This window comes from Triplophysa rosa, linkage group LG11, assembly GCF_024868665.1.
Source record: "Triplophysa rosa linkage group LG11, Trosa_1v2, whole genome shotgun sequence".
Classification (NCBI taxonomy): Eukaryota; Metazoa; Chordata; class Actinopteri; order Cypriniformes; family Nemacheilidae; genus Triplophysa; species Triplophysa rosa.
The window spans coordinates 5,118,246-5,138,933 of NC_079900.1; the positions used below are offsets into that span (position 1 = coordinate 5,118,246).

At 38.1% G+C, this 20,688-nt stretch overlaps 2 protein-coding genes across 4 annotated transcripts in view; one reads left to right on the forward strand and one right to left on the reverse strand.

Annotated features, from left to right (window-relative positions):
- The window catches only part of grin2ca (glutamate receptor, ionotropic, N-methyl D-aspartate 2Ca), a 59,062-nt gene that overhangs the window by 1,004 nt on the left and 37,370 nt on the right, over positions 1–20,688 (forward strand). The window contains exons 1-2 of one of the 3 annotated variants that reach the window (XM_057345420.1): positions 4–592; positions 11,047–11,262. The exons of 1 other annotated variant lie outside the window; for it this stretch is intronic. The gene's annotated coding sequence lies outside the window, so the exon portion shown is untranslated. Of the gene's footprint in view, positions 1–3; positions 593–11,046; positions 11,263–20,688 lie in introns of those variants that run through there. One more of the 3 variants, XM_057345418.1, reaches the window with a different exon arrangement.
- Positions 14,784–17,265, reverse strand: LOC130561227 (interferon-inducible GTPase 5-like). Its single transcript, XM_057345421.1, has 4 exons — positions 17,166–17,265; positions 16,771–16,801; positions 16,018–16,666; positions 14,784–15,695 (listed from the first exon to the last, which is right to left on the reverse strand). The coding sequence occupies exons 3-4, from the start codon at positions 16,664–16,666 to the stop codon at positions 15,100–15,102; spliced, it is 1,245 nt and encodes a 414-aa protein (XP_057201404.1). The 5' UTR covers positions 16,771–16,801; positions 17,166–17,265; the 3' UTR covers positions 14,784–15,099.

The window sequence follows — 20,688 nt, forward strand, 5'->3', positions numbered from 1 at the left end:
ATCACCTTCACGGCACGCGTGCATGTGCACGAGTTTAAATGGGATGTTTAAAGTTTAGCACCTGTTAGTGCGTGGTGTTAAGAGAGGATTTATTTGAGAATCGTGTTGCTATGTGAGTCAGGTGCAGTGTGAAATGAATGTCAAGTGTGTCCGTGCGTGCGTGAATCATTCTGAAAGTACCTCGCTGTGTTTGGCTGCGATGCAGCTGTTTCATCTGCTCGAGTCTGCGGACCTACAGGTTGGATGCTTGTTGAAATAGCCTGAGCGGGGCGTTTGTTCGCAAAGTACTCAAACTCAAACCTTTAGGATAGAAAACGGGTTTTGATGTCTTTAGCTTTGTGACTCGCAGCCACCACGAGGAAAGATCAATCACGGCACACTGCAGACAAGGAGAGCGTCTCCGTTGAAGTCATCGTGCTGGAATGTTAAAGCGACAGGAATTGAATTCCCCTGAGATATCTTGGAAGGAAAGCGATGACGGCTTTCGGTAATTACTGCTGGGAGGTGTTATTACCGAGCACATACTGACGCATTTGGGATATGTCCCGCTGACGCTGGGATAATGTGCCACTTACATACAGAGGAGAACCAGGTACATCACGGACAGAGAGAGAATATTAGGAGGAGATGCATGGGACGGGAGAAAGGGAAAATATATTGGAAAGTGGCTGCGAGACCTCATGGGGTCAGTGACACATGCGAAATTAAAAAGACGCCCATCTTCAGTTTTCAATCATGTCCAGATATTTTTCTGGATGGAATCATTACATTAAAAAATAAATGAAAGCAACAATGATTTATTTTGATATATATTGCTTTTTGGAATATGTGGCATGTGCACGGATATAAATTGTGGTAGTTTATCTGTAAAATTGAAGTATTTTGTAAAATGACCTGATTGCCCTTGCGTCCTCGCTCTCCTTCAGAGCAATGTCATCAAATTACTTTACCTGTTAGAAGAATTATAACAGTCCGAGTTTGAACCTTCTTTATGATATTACTATATAATAAGAAATCTCTTCGCCCTCAGCGTATTCCCAATGCTTGTTATATTTTATGTGGTAATGTTTTTAACATTTTTATGTTGTGGATGGTTGTGTGACAGCTTGCAGTAGAATCAGTATTGCTTGAGTATGAAGGACGCAGTGCACACTTCAGAAGTGTAGGTCAAGTACGTCAAGAGTACTGTATCGCTCTACGTTCTCGGTTATACGAGTTAATGATGATTTTATTATGGTCTTCGTGTAAAAATTTGTTTTGTTATTTATGCCGACCATTTACAAACCATTTACTGTCATTTTTTTACAATGTGAGTACGGTTTGCTTCTGCAAAACGTACAATTATTTTTGCACAGGTTGCTTCATGGTGGTTATTACAGGCTTGAGTCAAGGGATCCCAACCTCTTAGTCTCTGAAATTTTGCTGCCTAGGTTTGATCAATAGTCAAGTGTGTGTTGTAGGCATGTAACAATATTATCAATTTCATGGTATGGCAATAGCAAAATTGTCTCAATATTATCGTGGTCACATGACTGTATGAAAGGATAGGTCTCCCGGGACTTTAACATAGAGAACGGTAAACAATATAATAGATATTACCTCTGTCAAGGTCCAGCTGGTGCAGTCTTTTTATTAAGAGGGAGTTTTTTTGTCCTTTCTCATACTATACCTCATACCTCAAAGCAACAGTTATGAGGATAAAGAAAAGAGGAAAGGATATGACATGGTTCATTTGTACGTCATTACAACGTTCAATAATTGTTTATTAAACACTTATGGCACTTTTTTCCAAGTCCTCATTGGTCTTTTTAAATACCGCAATAAATATTGCATCGCAGCCATTAAACCGAGGTATTATTGTATCGTTTTGATATCGATTTTGAGTGTTGTGTTTTCTTGTAAATAAGGCAGGAGGATGGTCAGCTCTGTCATGGCCATATTCTATGTAAGCAGAGAACAGATGCATTGATCGCAGGGTTTGCTGGCTCCGCACGGCAATGACTTCCATCTCACAACAGGGTGGACGTACATGCGCACACACACACACACACACACACACACACACACACACACACACACACACACACACACACACACACACACACACACACGCGCGCGCACACACACACACGCGCGCACACACGCACAGAAGCACACATGGGCATTTGAGAACTCGCACACACTCGCTTTCTGTTTCTTGGCTCATTTATGTATTTGTAGTGATGCTCGTACTAAAATTGTGTATAGCCTACTTTGTTTCATGGGCTTTTCTAACATCTAAGTGTTTAATTTCCCGAATTAATCCTGCACTGTTTGAGGTGTTGACTCTTGAATGTGAGAACACCATTCAAATGTGTTCAAATGTAAAATCTTTTGGAAACGATGTTTTGTTGTTGAACCTGATTTTCCGTAGTGGGACAACTAAAGCAAACAGGTCAAATCAACAGAGATTTCTTAACAGACGCTATCTTAATCTCTTTTCAGCACGAAACACATCCAACACAAACACACACAAATCACACACGTACTGCAAATAGATGCACACAAAGCAGGCGCACGGATGAGAAACTTGTAGACGTAAAGACGACGGTGATGGCACAATTTAGTACCGGGGGCAGTAGCGGCATTCCTGCCGGCGGTGACTTTCTTTGTTCTGTGAAACACAAAAGGTGGATGTGTTGGAAGAAATTTGATATGGTAAAACTTTACAATAAGGTTGAATTTGTTAACAATTAGACAATGGATTAGCTTACATGGACATACAATGAACAATACTTCTAATACCTAAGTTTGTGTTATTTCCAACATTTACTAAAAATTGTATCTGTGAATAACATGAGTAACTGTATTAACATTAACGAGGATTAATGCTGTACATGATGAAAAACTATATTGCTCATTGTTAGTTCATGTTAGCAGTAGTTCTCAAACTGGGGGCCGTGGCCCCTTGGGGGGCCCCGAGATGGATCCAGGGGGCCACAGATTTTGTGGCATTTTATGAAATATAGAAATTGATCATAGATTTTATGCAATCAAACATCAGAAAAATAAGACCACCAGACAAAAGAATTGATGTTTGTATAACCGAATATGTTTTTGTTTAAATAAAAATGTTAAATTTAAGATGATAAGTCTTTATTTGGGGGTCCGCAAAGCGATGCAGTCTACACAAAGCGGGCCTTACAACGAAAAAGTTTGAGAACCACTGAGTTAATGCATTTACCAATGTTAACAAATACAACCTTATGGTAAAGTGTTACCTTTGAGTTTATACAATGACAATTAATGCTTCTCAATATTTTCATTTTAGTCAGTTTTGTCGCGGTTTGCGCAGGGAACAGACAAAATGAGCAGGTAATCAGAAGGATATCTTTAATCCAAGACGAACTCAGGGAAAACACAACACCAAAACATTCAATACTGGACAATGAAACAACCAAAGAAGAGAACTTGTATAACACAGATAATGAGGCATAAACAGGTGACATGGATAAACTAATAATGTGCAAATGATGGGGATCAGGTGAGACGGGTGCAAAGGATTATGGGAAGTGTAGTCCAGTGGTAAATGAGGGCAGACGGTGGATTGTGACAGTACGCCCCCTCCCGAAAAGGCGCGACCTCGCGCCGTAACAGATCCAACAGAGGAGGGCAGGTGGGGGTTCAGGAGGAGGACGGAGCTTGGTGGAAGACAGGTGAGGACAGGCAGACAGAAGAACCAAGGGGGTGTAGACGGGAGAAGGAACCAGGGCGGAGACAGAAGGGGACCAGAGCAGGAGGAACCAGCGGGAATCCAGACCACTACCCTGATGGTGATCGCCGAAGGAGCCGATGGAGGACGGTGCTGTGGAGGAGAAGAGGCAGGACCAGGCGGAACCGAAGTCGCACTCGACCGAGGCGGAGACCTGGGAGTCCGCGGCGAGACCAGAGCGACTGATGACCAAGGAGTAGTCGAAGGGAGGGAGAAGGCCAACAGAGCTGAAGGGACGGAGCGACGAGGCGTAGCAGGAGGGGCAGAGTCCTTCGGCGAAGGCAGCTCGCTGACCGACCCAGATGGATCCGGAGAGAGGAGGGAGCCAGGCCGAGCCAGTGGATGACCGGACGATGATGCAGACGAGGGAGGATGAGGCTGAGGGGACGTCACGGGGTCGATGGGCCGAGGTGGAGTCTGGGGTTCAGAGGCTGAGGACAGAGACTGAGGATCCTTCTGTCATGCAGCTGATGCTGACTGGTAGACCCATGGCAATCCCTCACCACCAATGGATGGCTGAGGGTGAGACGAGGGGCTGCCAGGATGTAGTTGCTGCCGTGGTGCTGTTGGCTTGGGACGAGGAGGTTGGAGAGGTAGGGTGGGTGGGAGTTCCGGTCTTCTTGTGGTTTCTAGGGATATGTATGCGGCCCAGACACACCATAACGCGACTTCCAGAATCGGAAGCACCAGTGGTAGAGAAACTACCTCCGTAGAGGTAGCAGGGCAAACAGGCACTAAGCAAGGTGCTTCCCAATCTACCCACGAGTCCAGTAGATTCTCCTCTTTAGAGGGCTCTGGCGGTTTTTGAAGGCAGGGCGGGACCGGCTCGGAACCGACTTGGAAGCCGGGCGGGATCGGCTCGGAACAGGCTTGGAAGATGGGCGGGACCGGCACGGAACTGGCTTGGAAGTCGGGCTGGATCGGCTCGGAACTGGCTGGAGAGGCGTGGCGGCGTCCTCACAGTTTTCTATGGCGATGAGGTTTTGCGGAGGAGTGCGGAGCGGATATCGAGCGAGTCGGAGCTGATCCCCCTCTCTCCACTGGTTCTGGATGACGACCGCTCAAGTCCTCCTCGGCATCCCCAACGCGGAAGTTTGAGCCCATCACTTGGAGGACCTGGTTAATGAAGTCCCCCACCGAGGAATCTTCCGCAAAGGGGAGCACGAGAAGGGCGAGCAGATCATCATCCAGACCAGTCAGAAATATATTATTCAAAAAAGGATCGTTCCAACTCACCCGATAGCTCAACTCCACAAATTCCTCCGCGTACCTTTCAAGAGGTCATCCAGCCTGTCGCATCTCACTTATTGCCATGTCTGCCTTGAGGACATCGGCTAGTCCTGGTGGCAGCATTGGCATCTTGAATTATTAGGTCCAGTATTCTGTCACGGTTTGCGCAGGGAACAGACAAAGCGAGCAGGTAATCAGAAGGATATCTTTAATCCAAGACGAACTCAGGGAAAACACAACACCAAAACATTCAATACTGGACAATGAAACAATCAAAGAAGAGAACTTATATAACACAGATAATGAGGCATAAACAGGTGACGTGGATAAACTAATAATGTGCAAATGATGGGGATCAGGTGAGACGGGTGCAAAGGATTATGGGAAGTGTAGTCCAGTGGTAAGTGAGGGCAGACGGTGGATTGTGACAAGTTTAAACAATGGTTTACAATTAATGTGGGTCAAAGGGTGTAAAAGGAATGTATGTATCAGGAACTGATTGGATGTTGAAAAGACTTCTTAATTCTTTTTGGGAGATCCACAATTCTCGGTCACATACTTTCATTGTATGATAAAGGGCAAGCCAACCAATTCTGCCTAAAATATCATGTTGTTGTCCACTGAAGAAAGAAAGTCACATCGTTTTGCAAGGATGAGTACATGATGACAGACTTTTCATTTTTTGGGTGAACTGTCGCTTTAAGACGTTTGAGTTGTTTGGTACCTGATGGCATCACATTCAGGAGCAGCTATCTGACAATGCAGCATCAGCATGCTGTTACATTATGTGTCACCCAAAGCTGATCAGCTTAATGAAATGGTTAAATGACTTTAAACTGACTTCACACACACACACGCACGCACGCACACACACACACACACACACACACACACACACGTCTCATCCTCAGTGTACATTGTGACACAAAAAAATTGTATTCACATTTTAAATTCAGCACTCTTCCATAAAAACTAATGTTTGGTATTACAATATAAAAACAAGAATTTATTTTGTGATCATAGAAAACAAAAATGCTTATTTGAAATACAGTTACAGTAATACAGATAGAGGTTATAAGCACGATGTAAATACGCACAAGGTATTACGATTACATGAAAACCATTAAACATCTAAACATGTAGAACAAACAAAAACGTGGAGCTTGCAAGTTTGATCCAAGGGCATGCTGGGAAAATTGGACATTTCTCCATCAACGTATTCTCGTGGCCACATGTTCTGTCAATCTGGCTAATTCCTTTGAGAATCTGGTGGGAAATGACCCCGGTTGGCGTTCAGGTGTTTGTGTCAGCGAAACACGTGCTTGTATTTGTATTTGTATTCTGAGTGCAAGCACACCATGTCCACAAAAATGTCCTCTAGCAAATGCTATCCCAAAACAGAAAAAGCACACACCTTGCACTGCAGCAGTTTATTGCGTATGTGTCATTTATGTCATGTTTCCAAAGGCAAGTTTTTGCACACGTACGTGTAACAGTTGGCACGGGAGACCAGAAATCACTGGTTAAAGTGAAACCAGACACATGGATTAAAAACAGCTGCTATATTAATGGAGCGTGGCGTCTTTTACATCTTGTTAATAGAGTCACAGCTCAATTGCTGTCTATTTAGTGGTGCTTAACAAGGAAAACGTCACAATTACTATTGTTTATTAAGTACATGCTAAAAATGCTGGATTTCAACCCATGGTTGGGTAAATTATGGACCAATTCATAGATTTCTGAGGAACGCAAAAGAAGATATTTGGATACACACCAATACACACGACACCATAACACAACCGGAGTTGACCTTTAACAGTGATGCTATATCAGATATAGGCTACTGTGTGAAGTCTATAGCTGAATGTGTCAGGTAAAATGGATCGCTGACCCTGCATTACACTTTCAATTCCATTGTAATCTGCCGCCTTCAGATGTTATTACAGTTAAACAGCCCGGAACAAATCCACCTTCACGCAGAAACATACCAAAAAACAATAAAATCTGCTTGTTGTGTTAGGAGGCTTGACAGTGAGTGAGGAATGTGTCAGGGAGGAAAGATGAACTTTGGGTTAATAGAGATCTTTAAACAATGTCCCAGGCACTGATCCTGGACCAGTTCTCTGTGGTCTGTGATGGTCAAGAATAAAAATGTGGTGTTAAAATGCAAATTGTACAATAAAATCAGAGTGAATATGGATCATTGACAAATAACTTTTTTGTTAACATATGGATTTTTGAAGGCATAGTTCACCCGAAAATGATTCTCTTGTCCCTCTTGTCATTTCAAACCCGTATGACTTTCTTTCTTCTGCTCAACACAAAAGAAGATAAAGAACGTTGTTTACCAAAGATAAAGAACGTTGTTTACCGAACAACAGCGGTACCCATTGACTTATTTTGGATTGCATTGGTTTTGTGTCCATTCAAAAGTTGTGAATGGGTACTGGTTACCAGCATTCTTCAAAATATCGTCTTTTGTGTTCTGCTGAGGTAAGAAAGCCATACAGGTTTGAAATGACAAGAGGGTGAGTAAATATTGACAGAAAATTCATTTTTCTATAAATGTAATAAATGTAAATGAATTACTTTTTAAGGTTTACCATTTTTGATCACTTTCAGGTTAGTTTTATTTTTTACTAATACAGTTTTGTCACTTGATCATGCACTGTTCATGCACAGTGTACCAACATTTCCATGTATTTAATAGGAAGACATAAAATACATGCATGTCTTGCATGACATCATGATTTAGAAATATGTTGTTTAAACTACATATTTTTAAATATACACTGTAAAACTTTTTGCTGTAGTTTTGCAGCACGTATGCCAGTAACTTACTGTAGATTTAATTTACAATTTTGTTTTAAACAGAAACTTACCTATTTAGGGATGCACGATAAATTATCAGCCATATCCGTATCGGCCGATAAATGGATATTTTTAATGTTATCGTTATCGGCCGATTATAAAATGTAGGCCGATATATTGTAGCCGATAAATCATAAATAATTTCCTCTGGTTTAACTTCTTCAGCTGCATACTGCTCACAGTTAAAATCCAGTACAGTACTGCCCTGTAAAAAATGACACAGCTATTTACTTTAAAAAATTAAGGTAACAGTATTACACAAAATATTTTTAAGTACTTTAAAGCATATTTTTAACGCAATATTCCACGAATAAATCAAGTAAAATTACCTAAAATATTTAAGCACGTCACATGATAAACTTTAAAAAATCAAGAAGAAATACTAATTTGAGCATTGGAGATAACTTCTTGATCTTTTTTAACTTCAGTTTAACATTTATTATTGTTCATAACATATATGATGTACAAGTAAGCTGAGAGTTGACTCAGTACTGACATTAGCAGCATTACTGTTCACTGAGTGAAAAAACAAACAGCTTGAGCTCTCCCACAACCTAAGCACAAGCACCACTCTTCTGAAAGATGGTAACCACGAAACTCAGAAATACAAACAGAATATCTTCTAAATCTTAAAGACAACTGAATAATAAACACTATCAAGTCTTTCATTTTATTCTAAAGCACATAAAATAGCACTTTTTCACAAAGATGACTCTCCTAATGCTGTCGCATGCAGAGCATGCTGGGAACTCTAAATTCACTGCTCAGTTAGGGAAATTAACTTAAATAATTCATGTAGTTCCACCACAAAATAATTAAATAAAGATCCTTTATACAATTTTAAGTGGGTTGAACATGATAAAATTAAGTTGAATTCACTCAATTATTTGTGCATTTAGAATTCCAAGATATTTCTATAATTTTAACTTAAATTTTGGTTAAAAAAACAAGGACACAATTGTATTAAGTCAAGTTTACTCAATTAATTTCATGAAATCTACTACGACACAGAATCATTTTTTACAGTGTGTCTTTCTGTCGTGATCATTCACTTACTGCTATTAGCAAAACATTGTTGATGTAGATACAGTATTTATGCATGTGTAAATTATAGGAACAAAAGCATATTGCTTGAACCAGACTGCTGTCTGAATGCTTTCTGTCTTGAGACCTGTTAGACTTGTGACTATTAAGAACATTTTTCTGGGTTGCTCTTGAAAAACATCTATAGTTTGTTTATTAAATAAAAAATATACCGGAACAGTTTAAAGGTTAAAGAACCATTAACTAGTGTAAAGTAGGCTTGGTACAGGATTTTCAGGGGGAAAAAGAAAACTAATGGTTACCTTGTTTTCGGCAGTGAATGTTTTTAAATAAAAGCAGTTGTCCACTTTTTGCCTTTTGTTTTAGTCTTATATTAAAATGTACTGCATATCGGCCAATATATCGGTTACCGGCTTCCACGGTTAAAGGATTATCGGTTATCGTCATCGGCTAAAATGTACATATCGGTGCATCCCTATACGTATTTCTTATATTTTCTTTCATGAAACAAGTCAAAATATCTTAGGTCACTTTTCTTGTTATGTAAATGTATCATAATTTAAGAAGTTTCAGAAGTTTACTAAAAAACAAGAGAAAAATGCTTAGGAAGAATGTCATTTTTTGCAGTGCTGCTGTGCTAATGCTCATTTTGAATCTCAAAAGTCAAAGTTGAACTCAAATTGAAAACAGTACTAACAGGAAAGCAATTAAATCTACAGTAAGTTACTGGCAAACCTGCTGCAAAACTACAGCAAAGTTTTACAGTGTAGTACAGTTTATATTTACAGCATGTCACACTAGGCTCCGGCATCCCTGTGATCCCACATATAGGGAAAATCTGTAAAGACGGTTTCAGTGGCAACAACATAAACAAATGTTACGTGGTACAAAATAATTTTCCGGTAGACCTCCGCAAAGAATCAATAGCTGGTCGTTTTAATTGAATTTAATACAACGAATATACAATACAATCTTAGTATAAATTAATTTGAATTAAATATAAAATACATTTTTATAGTATAACCAAACACAGGCCAGAAGTTAACTTCGGGCTAGCGCGTGCGTCCAATGAAACCGTCTATAGAGAACGAATGGATGTCACTCTACGGGTTTTACTCTTTAACATGTCATGCCAGTCATATGCTTGAAACGAATAGCTTGTTTTATTTTCATTCATTTATTTTAGCTGGATTCGACTCCCCACAATGATGCCCTTAAATTTCTAGTCAGGCTGGATGATGTTGGTCCAGTCACCTTGCATGGGATTAGATGACCTGCAGGCTGGGTGAGAATCAGTCAGTGTCATGTTAAAGCAGCAGGACTGCTGCATGACTGTGCTTTAATGAGATCTAATGACTCTTTAATGGCTCATTACGACACAGTCGTGCTGCAGAGCTAATGAGAGCCATATGAACACACGCACGCGGTATAATACAATAACAAATGCAACCATATAATTTACTTCAAGTACTAAAACACAATGCACTTTTTATAACAGCTCATGCATGCCTCCTCGTAGGTTTTAGTACACTGCAGTCTGAATACAGGTAGCGTGCAGGTAAAAAGGATGTGTGGCCAGCATTAATATGACAGCTTGTTATCGATGTTTATCATGAGCCTATAACGACAGGCATCATTTAATCAGGAACAACAGGTGTAAATATGAACGCGGAGGTTTTCTAGGCTGCCGACGGACAGGATGAGTTATGAAAGCTGAGGGGTGAAATGTGACGACAGGCCGAAGGAATGTTGCCGTTTAAACATTTGTCAGCACCTCGGTCGTGAAGATGGGGATTAAAATGGAGAGTTGACCTTGATTTGATGTGACAATAACGGCGCCTGTTTATTGACTCTGTTGTTTGGCCAAAATTGAGATCAGTGACGGAGGGTCTAATTTGAAATCACCCCGCATGTTCAGGAGGATTTCTTTGGGAACAGTTTGTTTTGTCATAATGCTTAAAGGTCCATTGTGTAATTTTTTGGAGGATCTATTGACAGAAATGCAATATAATATACATAACTATGTTTTCAGAGGTGTATAAAGACCTTACTTAATGAAGAGTTTTGTTTTTATTACCTTAGAATGAGTTATTTCTATCTACATATGCTGCGGGTCACCTTGCATGAAATTCGTCATTTTGTTTCTACAGGAGCCCTAAACGGACAAACTGCTGTTTCGTAACTACGTTATCTCCTTCTGCAAAGAAGCGAAAATGTGACGAGATCTTAGTTCTGTGTCAGCCACCGTACACTTCGAAAGGGAGTGGGGAGGGTGTGAGCCGTTGGTTGCAATTCGCTACCTCACCACTAGATGCCGCTAAATTTCACACACTGGACGATCAACTTTGAAGATCTTGTGAAATGAGGTTTGTGCTGCTAGTTAATATCTGTTTGGTTTGAAGTCATGTGTACAGTAGTGTATTCCTAAATGTGGACAAAATACATTTGAATAATTCATAATAATTTTATGATGTCTTAACCTGTACAGTATTCCAGAATAAAATCTTGTATTGAGAATCATGAAAATAGGAACTTTGTTAGGCACTCTTTTTTCTTGAAACGCTGCACCAACTTGAGTCACCAAGAACAGTTCAGTCAGAGATTTGATCCTTTGCAGGCTTGTAACATCATTTTGGTTGTATGCTGTTATTCCTGTACTAGATTCAATTTGATTTAATCTGATACTGTCCGTCTAGCGCGAGACGAGAAGCGCTAGTTTTGGGGATTATTACTTTGGTATTGCCATTTTCCTTTTTTGTCCTCTCACTCTCTTGATATTACAACCCACTGCGGCTGGAGATGAGCTCGGCCTTATGAGAGTACAGAGGGGGTTGACAATTCAGAAAACTCTTTAAATGTCAGGACCTGACAGAATATGCAGGAAAGTAATTCTATTTGACTTATCAATGGTTCAGAAGGTTTCAAATGAATGGGAACCGGAAGTTAAAAGGTATGGATGGAAATTTTTTCACAGACACTTCATTTTAGAAATGTATAGTTCCTTTTGAAGTGTGAGGAATTTAAAGGCAGTGAGATTATTTTAAAACTGCAGTGACAATGACCTTGAGGTTATAAGAATGTTTTTTGTAAGACCAGTGCAAAACCAGATTCTCTTAACGGAATATAATGTACAATTTTATTTATATTTGTTTGTGAGACATGATGGTATAAATTCCAATCAATAACTTTTCCATGTGTTAGTGAAAGCATTTCTGGTGATTAAACATTTCCTCTCCTTTTCCCCCACTAGAGGGTGTTGAACACTTTGAGGTTGCTGTGTTAACTTTATTCTGCCAGAGATCAGATCAGGGCTACATCACATATAACACATCATATAAACAGTCGTTTTGTCCAGATATGTATTGCAGCTGGTTAAGGGTTAGAATATAGGAGAGAGCTGGATGGATCTGTGGTTTTGACTTTGATCTAATCTGGTGTAGGCTATGTTCTCAGAGGCCTGGATTTAGAGAGAGACAAATGAGAGAGATCACTAATCTGAACAGACACAAACTTTCTACTGATAGCAGCTGAGTACAAGCAAGGACAGTGACACATTTTAAACTGAGAGAGAGAGAGATTATTGTTGATTGGTAGACTGGATTACATCTCTCCAAGCGTGTTATTTCTGACCTAGCATCACTATAGATACTGTAGATTGTTGAAGTAATCACTTTTTAACAAGTTTTCCCAAACCCATGCCATTGGTTGACATAATCTTACTGTTTTGGGATGGCTGGGATGCCAGTCCAACTACACAATGTTTTTGTAGCGCCACTAAAGGCTGGAATACACTACAAGACTTTGGCTCAGATTTTGCCCAGCTTTTCAGTCTGGACTTGTTGCAGAAAGTCTGCGCTAGTCTGCAGATATCATCGCATAGTGTGTGATACCCAGTTTTTCTCTAGAGACTGAAAATCTGGGCAAAATCTGAGCTGAAGGCGGAGCTAAACACTCATAAGGCGGAGTCTGTGAGCAGTCATGGGCAGGCTTAAGCAATGTGACATCAGATTGATAGGGGATCCCCAACAGCCTGTTTTGTGTCACTGTTGTGGTTTAAAGGAGATTACAAAAAGAAGAATAGATGGATTTGTATAATTACAGGGTTTTTCTGCTCACACGCTGGCGACTCAATTTCCGGTAGATAAACATTTAAAAATGCATTTTGTGGGATAGCGGCCATTTAATTTCTAGCTTTCGTTATCCCTCGATCCCCCAGAGCAAATTTGACGTCTTCTGGCAAATTCGATTCGCTTCAGAAGACCTTTGTTAATACCACGGAGCCGTGTCGAGCAGTTCTTTGATCGATGGATGCACTTTTAGCCTAGGAGCTTCAAGAAATGTCCCCTCATGTAAAAAAAGTGCTCAGTTACGGATATTTTATTTTTTGTGGTCTTATAAATTATAGGCTAACCTATTTGGATTTTTTTGGTTTATTTTCGGTTAGTCTTTGTTGGTTGTTTTTATCTATAAAGATCTGGCAACATGTTACTTTAACAGATCATGAGAACTGCTAACCATATCCACATTTGATTTTACAATACACACTATTTATTTTATTTATTTACTCTCATTCTCTCTTGCTTTCTCAGTATGTCATGAGTGCACACAGATTACTAATCAATTGAAAATACTACTGAAATATTTAAACATATAAATAAAATTATAACTAGTGCCCTCTTATGGTACGCACAGTGCAGATTAAACTGGAGGAATCATTTGGAAATTTCATTTTTTAATACTAAATGTTTTTACTTACTATTACATACTCAGACATCATGCAGTTCGCAAGAGGTAATGACATGCTTGCGATGTTCTGATGATGCGCCTTTACATATTGCCAAGCCTTCAAAATCTGACTGGAGCGGAAAAACGGAATAACAGCAAAAAATGTGTTTACTATTTTAAAGTCTTATAGTTTTGCCAAACTATGCAACGAATTACTCCACAATTCTCCAGTACAATCAAACGTTATATTTGTCCACTGTGTTTAATTTGCCCGTGATAATATGTAATTTGTGTCATTACGCATCAATCTAAATGCTATACGTTTTTAAAAGCGGATTATAGGACACAAACACATTCCTGTTCAGTTATGATGACTCATGCAAGCTTCCATTTCACTCCTGTCATCATTGCAAAACACAATGCCCTTTAGCCATCACATTTAGATAATTATGGTGTTTTTGTATGCTTAAGCTTTCTAGAGTATTTTCCTTTGTTTTCGGTTCTGTTAAAATTATGGTTTTGTAAAAAATTTATTTGGTTAGTAAAAACACACCACATTTGCATGTGGCTATAGGGTTTCAGAGCCATGTGTTACCTTAGGCGAACTTACTTTCACTTAAACTATTAAGAAGCAGTGAAACTGGTTTGGTGTCAGATTATGTTACGTGTTAAAAAGTGTGTTAGCACATTGCAAAATCATACACACGTATAACTTCAAGTTTGTTAATACTTTAAAATGTTATTAATTTCAGATTCTTAATTTAACTTACTTTAAACAGCATTTTTATATCCACAATATATCTTGATTTAAGAGACTGTGTTTTAGACCAGTTTTGCAACTATACTTGTTTGCAATGTAAAGCAGCACAAGCAGTGCGTGATACACAACTAAAGGGTGTCAGGAAACTGTATGAAAGGACCCTGTTGTGATTGTTTACAAGTGGCAATACAGTTCTGTATATCTGAGAAAGTATTTGAAATACCAAAATGTAATACCAAATGTAATTAAGGATTTAAACAACCTTATTTTTAAATAATAAGGTTTTAATTAAGGTGTAAATACAACATGAACATTACTCCATTGTCTCTTATTTGTCACCTGGCTTCAAATCGGAATTAAAATAATAAAAAAATTGTGCTTTAATGCAAATCAGGATTAGATTTGAACACAAACCCCAATGTGATTTTGGAAGTTTTTTTATTTTGTCTGCCTGACAAGGTCAACTACAATATTACAGTAATTTTGTCATATTGACAAAAAACTTTTTGTCAAGAAAATCTTACTGAATACTACATTAAACAGGTCTTTAATGAACAGCTACAGAAGTGTTACAGGTACTAAAACCTTTAAAAATGTTTGCCATTAATTGTCCTCCTTTACTATTATAAACAAAGGTTATTTCTCACAAATAATACATATATTTACAGTTTTGCATTGTGGTGCACCCATATACCTATGTTCTGCAAAATGTGGTAGTTTAATTACTGTGCAGTTCAGCGTTTAGCACTTTCTTTGCATTTTCAGCTAACTCGTTTAGAGCCTTCTGTAGTATTCTTGAGACAGTAAAATAAGACATTCCTCCTGCCACAAGTGTGCCAAGTACAGGAATGAGACTGCAGTAATATTCAGCTGTACTCTCCGATGCGAGAACTGATACAGCGCTCACCAAGCTTAAGAGTGTAGTTGAGTTTAACCAGTCATGCCATGATTTCTTACCATAATTTGGCAAGAACTTCTGCATGGATGGATCACCAAGATCAAAGGCAGTATAGTACTTTTCTATTTCAGATTTTATAATGAATAAATCCACAGAAAATGAAAGACCAGGAAATGGAATCGCAGCCACACTAGCAGACAGAAAGGCTACCATCGGAATGTTTTCCCCTAGAGCTTTCTTCTTTCTCTCAATAATCTCTTCGGTGATATTTGGTGCAGCCAGCTTCAGCACGTGTCTCTTATGCTTTGGAAGATCTTTCTCCAACCTCTCCTGCAGCAGATTGAAATCATACTTGCCCAGTTGTAAGGAAGAGATCAAGAACACATCAGAAGCCCCAATACCAATGTTTTTTAGCCCTATAAAAAAAGTAAATTTATTTTTTACTGATGTGACCAACAAAGTTTAACGAATGTTCAAAAAAATAGAACCACACAGGGGCACCGATATAGGTGATGAAAGTTTAACTTATTAGTCTGCATTTCAAGTCATAACAAATGTGTTTAACAGAATTCACACTTAAACTTGTTTTGTGAAATTGGAAGCATGAATTCTCTCAAAATGTCATTATATGCTTACATTAAGATTTTTGCTCATAGAGATGAGAGGTAGCCAAACCTGATTATTATAAATACTTGTACAACAATGTAACGTCATGTAAAGAAATAATACCATCCATACCGTCTTTACAATTATTACGTATGCGATTTTGTATGTCTTCCTCGTCAAATGTCTTTTTGTGCCTTTCACCGTTCATGTCATTGTCAATCTTAGTACGAACAAAGTAAAATTTCTTTTTGATTTTCCTGATCTCCTTGGCCAGTTGGATGTGAGATTCTCTGAACCTCTCTGAACCAACAATGATGAAAAAATCATAGTGATTAAGTGGAACTTTTTGATGGTACTCTTCGGCTTTGAAGTCTTCTGTTCCAATTCCAGGGAGATCCCACATTTTAACATTTTTGTATTTTGGGTGAAGATAACATTGGGGTTCCTTTGTGGTCTGCACTACACCTGTTTTGGCTGAGTCCATTTCTTCATCCCCTAAACCCCTAAAAGCATTGACAAATTTCGACTTTCCAGAACCACTCTCTCCTGTCACAGCAATATTTAGCTCAACTTGTTCTTGCTTCTCAAGAAAATCCTTGAGTGCTCTAACTGCTGTTGGCAGATCTTGATTTGATATGATTGCTTTAAGTGTCTTCAGATCTTCTTGTATTTTTTCATCCCCAGGTTGTTGAATTATATTTTCTGCTGATGGTGTATGTTGAGTAGAGGTTTCCTGAAGTTCTTTTTGCTCTGTTAAATTATTGTCATCACATGTAGCCATCTAATAAAGGACATTGGGACTAGGCATTAATATACTGCCGCATTTATTACAAGTTATATATGTGTAGATTTTGTGATAAGACAGAGAGAATTTAACCTTCGTACCTTCAGAACAAGCAACACTTTAAGAAGTTATCTGGATCATAAAGGACATTAGAATAAACATGTTTAGATATTTCTTGCAATTTCAATTAATATATGTACTTAGTTTACTGAATTGTACATTGAGAGGGTTTATAGTGAATTACTGAATGTATGGATCATTTCAAGTAAAACAATAGAACATTTTATATAATTACATAATATATAAAAATATATGAACTATAAATATATATATACATATACATTTAAGTTCATATAATAATAATAATAATAATTAAAATGAACAATAAACAAGCAATACAAAAAAATGTGTAGTATATTTTATGATTCACGCTTTTTAATTTACAAACAAACAATGCACTCCATTTAAGTAGTAATGAATTTCGTTTTATTCTCACCAAGTAGTTCTGATGTTCTTGAAGTTTCAAAGCCCGTCGTTGTGTGCACAAACAGCTCCAATACAGGAACAAAAAGAACCAGAGGATGATCCACCCAAACCCTTTACTTTCACTTTAACTGATGAGTCACCATACTGTAAAACTGGTTTGTTGTGAATGGCCAATTATCGGCTTGTTGTGTTAGGAGGCTTGACAGTGAGTGAGGAATGTGTCAGGGAGGAAAGATGAACTTTGGGTTAATAGAGATCTTTAAACAATGTGCAGGCACCTGGACCAGTTCTCTGTGCTCTGTGATGGTCAAGAATAAAAATGTGGTGTTAAAATGCAAATTATACAATAAAATCAGAGTGAAAATGGATCATTGACAAATAAATTTTTTGTTAACACATGGATTTTTGAAGGCATATTGTACTTCACACACAAATGATTCTCTCGTCAATTCAAACCTGTATGACTTTCTTTCTTCTGCTGAACACAAAAGAAGATATTTTAATGAATGCTGTTTACCGAACAACGGCGGCACCCATTGACTTATCTTGGATTGCATTGGTTTTGTGTCCATTCAAAAGAAGTGAATGGGTACTGGTTACCAGCATTCTTCAAAATATCGTCTTTTGTGTTCTGCTGAGGAAAGAAAGCCATACAGGTTTGAAATGACAAGAGCATGAGTAAATAATGACAGAAATATCATTTTCAAGCGTCTGCTAAATAAATCGATGTGAATGAATTATAATGACAATTTGAAGTTTTACCATTTTTAATCACTTTCAGGTTAGTTTTCTTTTTTAGTAAAGCAGTTTGGTCACATGATCATGCACTGTTCATGCACATGCTATACCAACATTCCCATGTATTTAATAGGAAGTCATAAAATACACGCATGAAGTTATGTGTTAGAAATATGTTGTTTAAACTATACTTTTTTAGATATAGTACTACATACTGTAGGCTCCATACTGTAGGTGTGATTTCACATGTAATAATAATATTATATAATCTGTTTAGACGTAGACAGTTTCAGCGGCAACAACATAAACAAATGTTATGTGGCCCAAACTTAACTTCCGGTAGACATTTGAGACTAACTGTTGAGTAGTTTTAAATTACATTTTACATTTATGCTTTTGGCAGACGCTTTTATCCAAAGCGACTTACACTGCATTATTCTATACATTTGTGTGAGTATGTGCAATCCCTCGGATCTAACCTATGACATTGGTGTTGCTAGCGCCATGCTCTAACCACTGAGCTACAGGAAAGCTAGTAATTAATACAATTAATCAGTGGTGGACAGTAACGAAGTAAATTTACCTGAGTACTGTACTTAAGTACACTTTTTGAGTATCTGTACTTTACTTGAGTATTATTTTTTCTGAGTACTTGTACTTTAACTTCACTACATTTGAAAGACAAATATCATACTTTTTACTCCACTACATTTATAAAAAGGTCCAAAAGTAGAAAATGGTTTCTATGCAGCGGGGTTTCGTGTGTGCGCAATTTATCTGGCTTGCGATCTGCCAGGACCTTTTACTGTTGCCAAGTATTTCAGTTTTTCTAAGCTCGCGGTTTTCCGGCAAGCTTTGAATGGCCATTTGGCAGATTTTTTTAACGCAAATCTGGCAACTCTGGGATCTTCCCGCTAAACTAATGTAAACGTAGGCGCTGCTACACCATTGATAGCGCTCTAAAAAGGCAAATAGAACAATAAAAGACAAAAAGGCACATGTTAAAGTGTGGTGTAATCATCTGTGAGTTACGATCAGTCAAAGATCGTAGAAACATCGTCATGAAAATGATCGGCATAACGGCATAACGGCTAAACGGTAAATAAGCATCACATACACCTTGAGCTACACGTGCATGTTAACTTCTGATCTGCTGCTATATCATTTAAAGCGATTTGGAAAATGAATGATGTTTTTACTGAAGTTACTATAGTTGAAGTATTCCTGTATATCTGTATAAAAACAATAGAATCCTGCCCAAAATACAACATAAAATGTAATGGATTTAATGGTTATAATGGGAATTGTACTATGGATACTTGTTGTCTACTTGTATGTGATGGATTCTATTGATGGGATGGTAAATCCTATTGGAATAAAACACAAAACACACTACAAAGAGGAATTTAATTTAAAAATCTCATTCTAATAAAAAAAATCATTGTTTTTTTTCAGCAGGGATGGTATTTGCAGTAAAACCACAGTATCCACAAATTTACCATTTTCTTTATATAGGAACCATACTCCAATTAATAGTCTTTAGTAAGACCACAGCAACTAAACATACCATAGTTTCATTATACTAGCTATAGTTTATGTTTGTAGTTAAATTATGGTAATACAAATGATAATAAATCCAACAAACACATGGCTTCTACACTTTACTATTTACAAGAACCTTACTACATACTGGCAAATTGCTGCTAAAACTGGTAAAGAGAATATACAAAATAAAAGAACACTGCTCACATATAGGCCTAGGGGGCTAATGAGGATAATTAGGCTAAATGATCATACAGGATTATATCTAAACTAAACATATATGTGCTAAACATATAAAACTCTTAAAGGAGTTGCTCACTGCAAAATTTGCCTCCATTGACTTTCCATAGTAGGAATAAAAACGACTATGGAAAGTCAATGGGGGCAAATGTTGAAGTGAACTACTCCTTTATACCACTGATACTGTGAGCTACTCGGTGTATTCAGTAGGGTGCTTCAGAGGCATAAGGTATACGACAATAAAACAATGCACAACTGACATAAAGGAAATTTACTTTTAATACTTGAGTACTTTTAAAAGCACGTACTTCTGTACTTTTACTTAAGTAAGAATCTGTCTTTACAACTTTTACTTGTAGTGGAGTAATATTTGACCAGTAGTATCTGTACTTTCACTCAAGTAAGGAAGTTGTGTACTTCGTCCACCTCTGCAATTAATATACAATAAAATATTAATAGGAATTGATACTAATATAAATTAAATATAAAATAATTGTTTATATTATAGTCAAACAAAAACCAAATGTGTCACTTCGGTCCAGAGTGTTCATCTGATGAAACTGTCTATAGAGGATGAATGTGTAACGTCTGGCAGCTGCAGTACCCTCTCAAAGCCACTCTCCACATCACCTGGACTATCATTCACTACATTTCCCACAAGTCACTGCCTGGACTCATTGTTTAATCATTCACACCTGTTTCTTGTTATCTGTTCAGTTCTGTCTATTTAAACCTGGTTTTGTCAGTCATTAGTTGTTTGGTTGTGTTATGTCACAGTTGCTTCTGTTATCATGTTCTTTGTCATGCCCTGTCCGACCGCCTGCCCGACCGACCGACCCACCCACTGTTGGCTATTTCAAAAGCAGGAGTCACAAATTGTTTGGCATTTTGAGGCACCTAAGTGATTATTTAAAGGTCCAGTGTATGTGTAACTTTTTTTAGGTTGTGAATTGCAACCAAAGGCAAATTCCATGTAAGTGGACTCGTGGTGTATGTAAATAGAAATAGCTCAT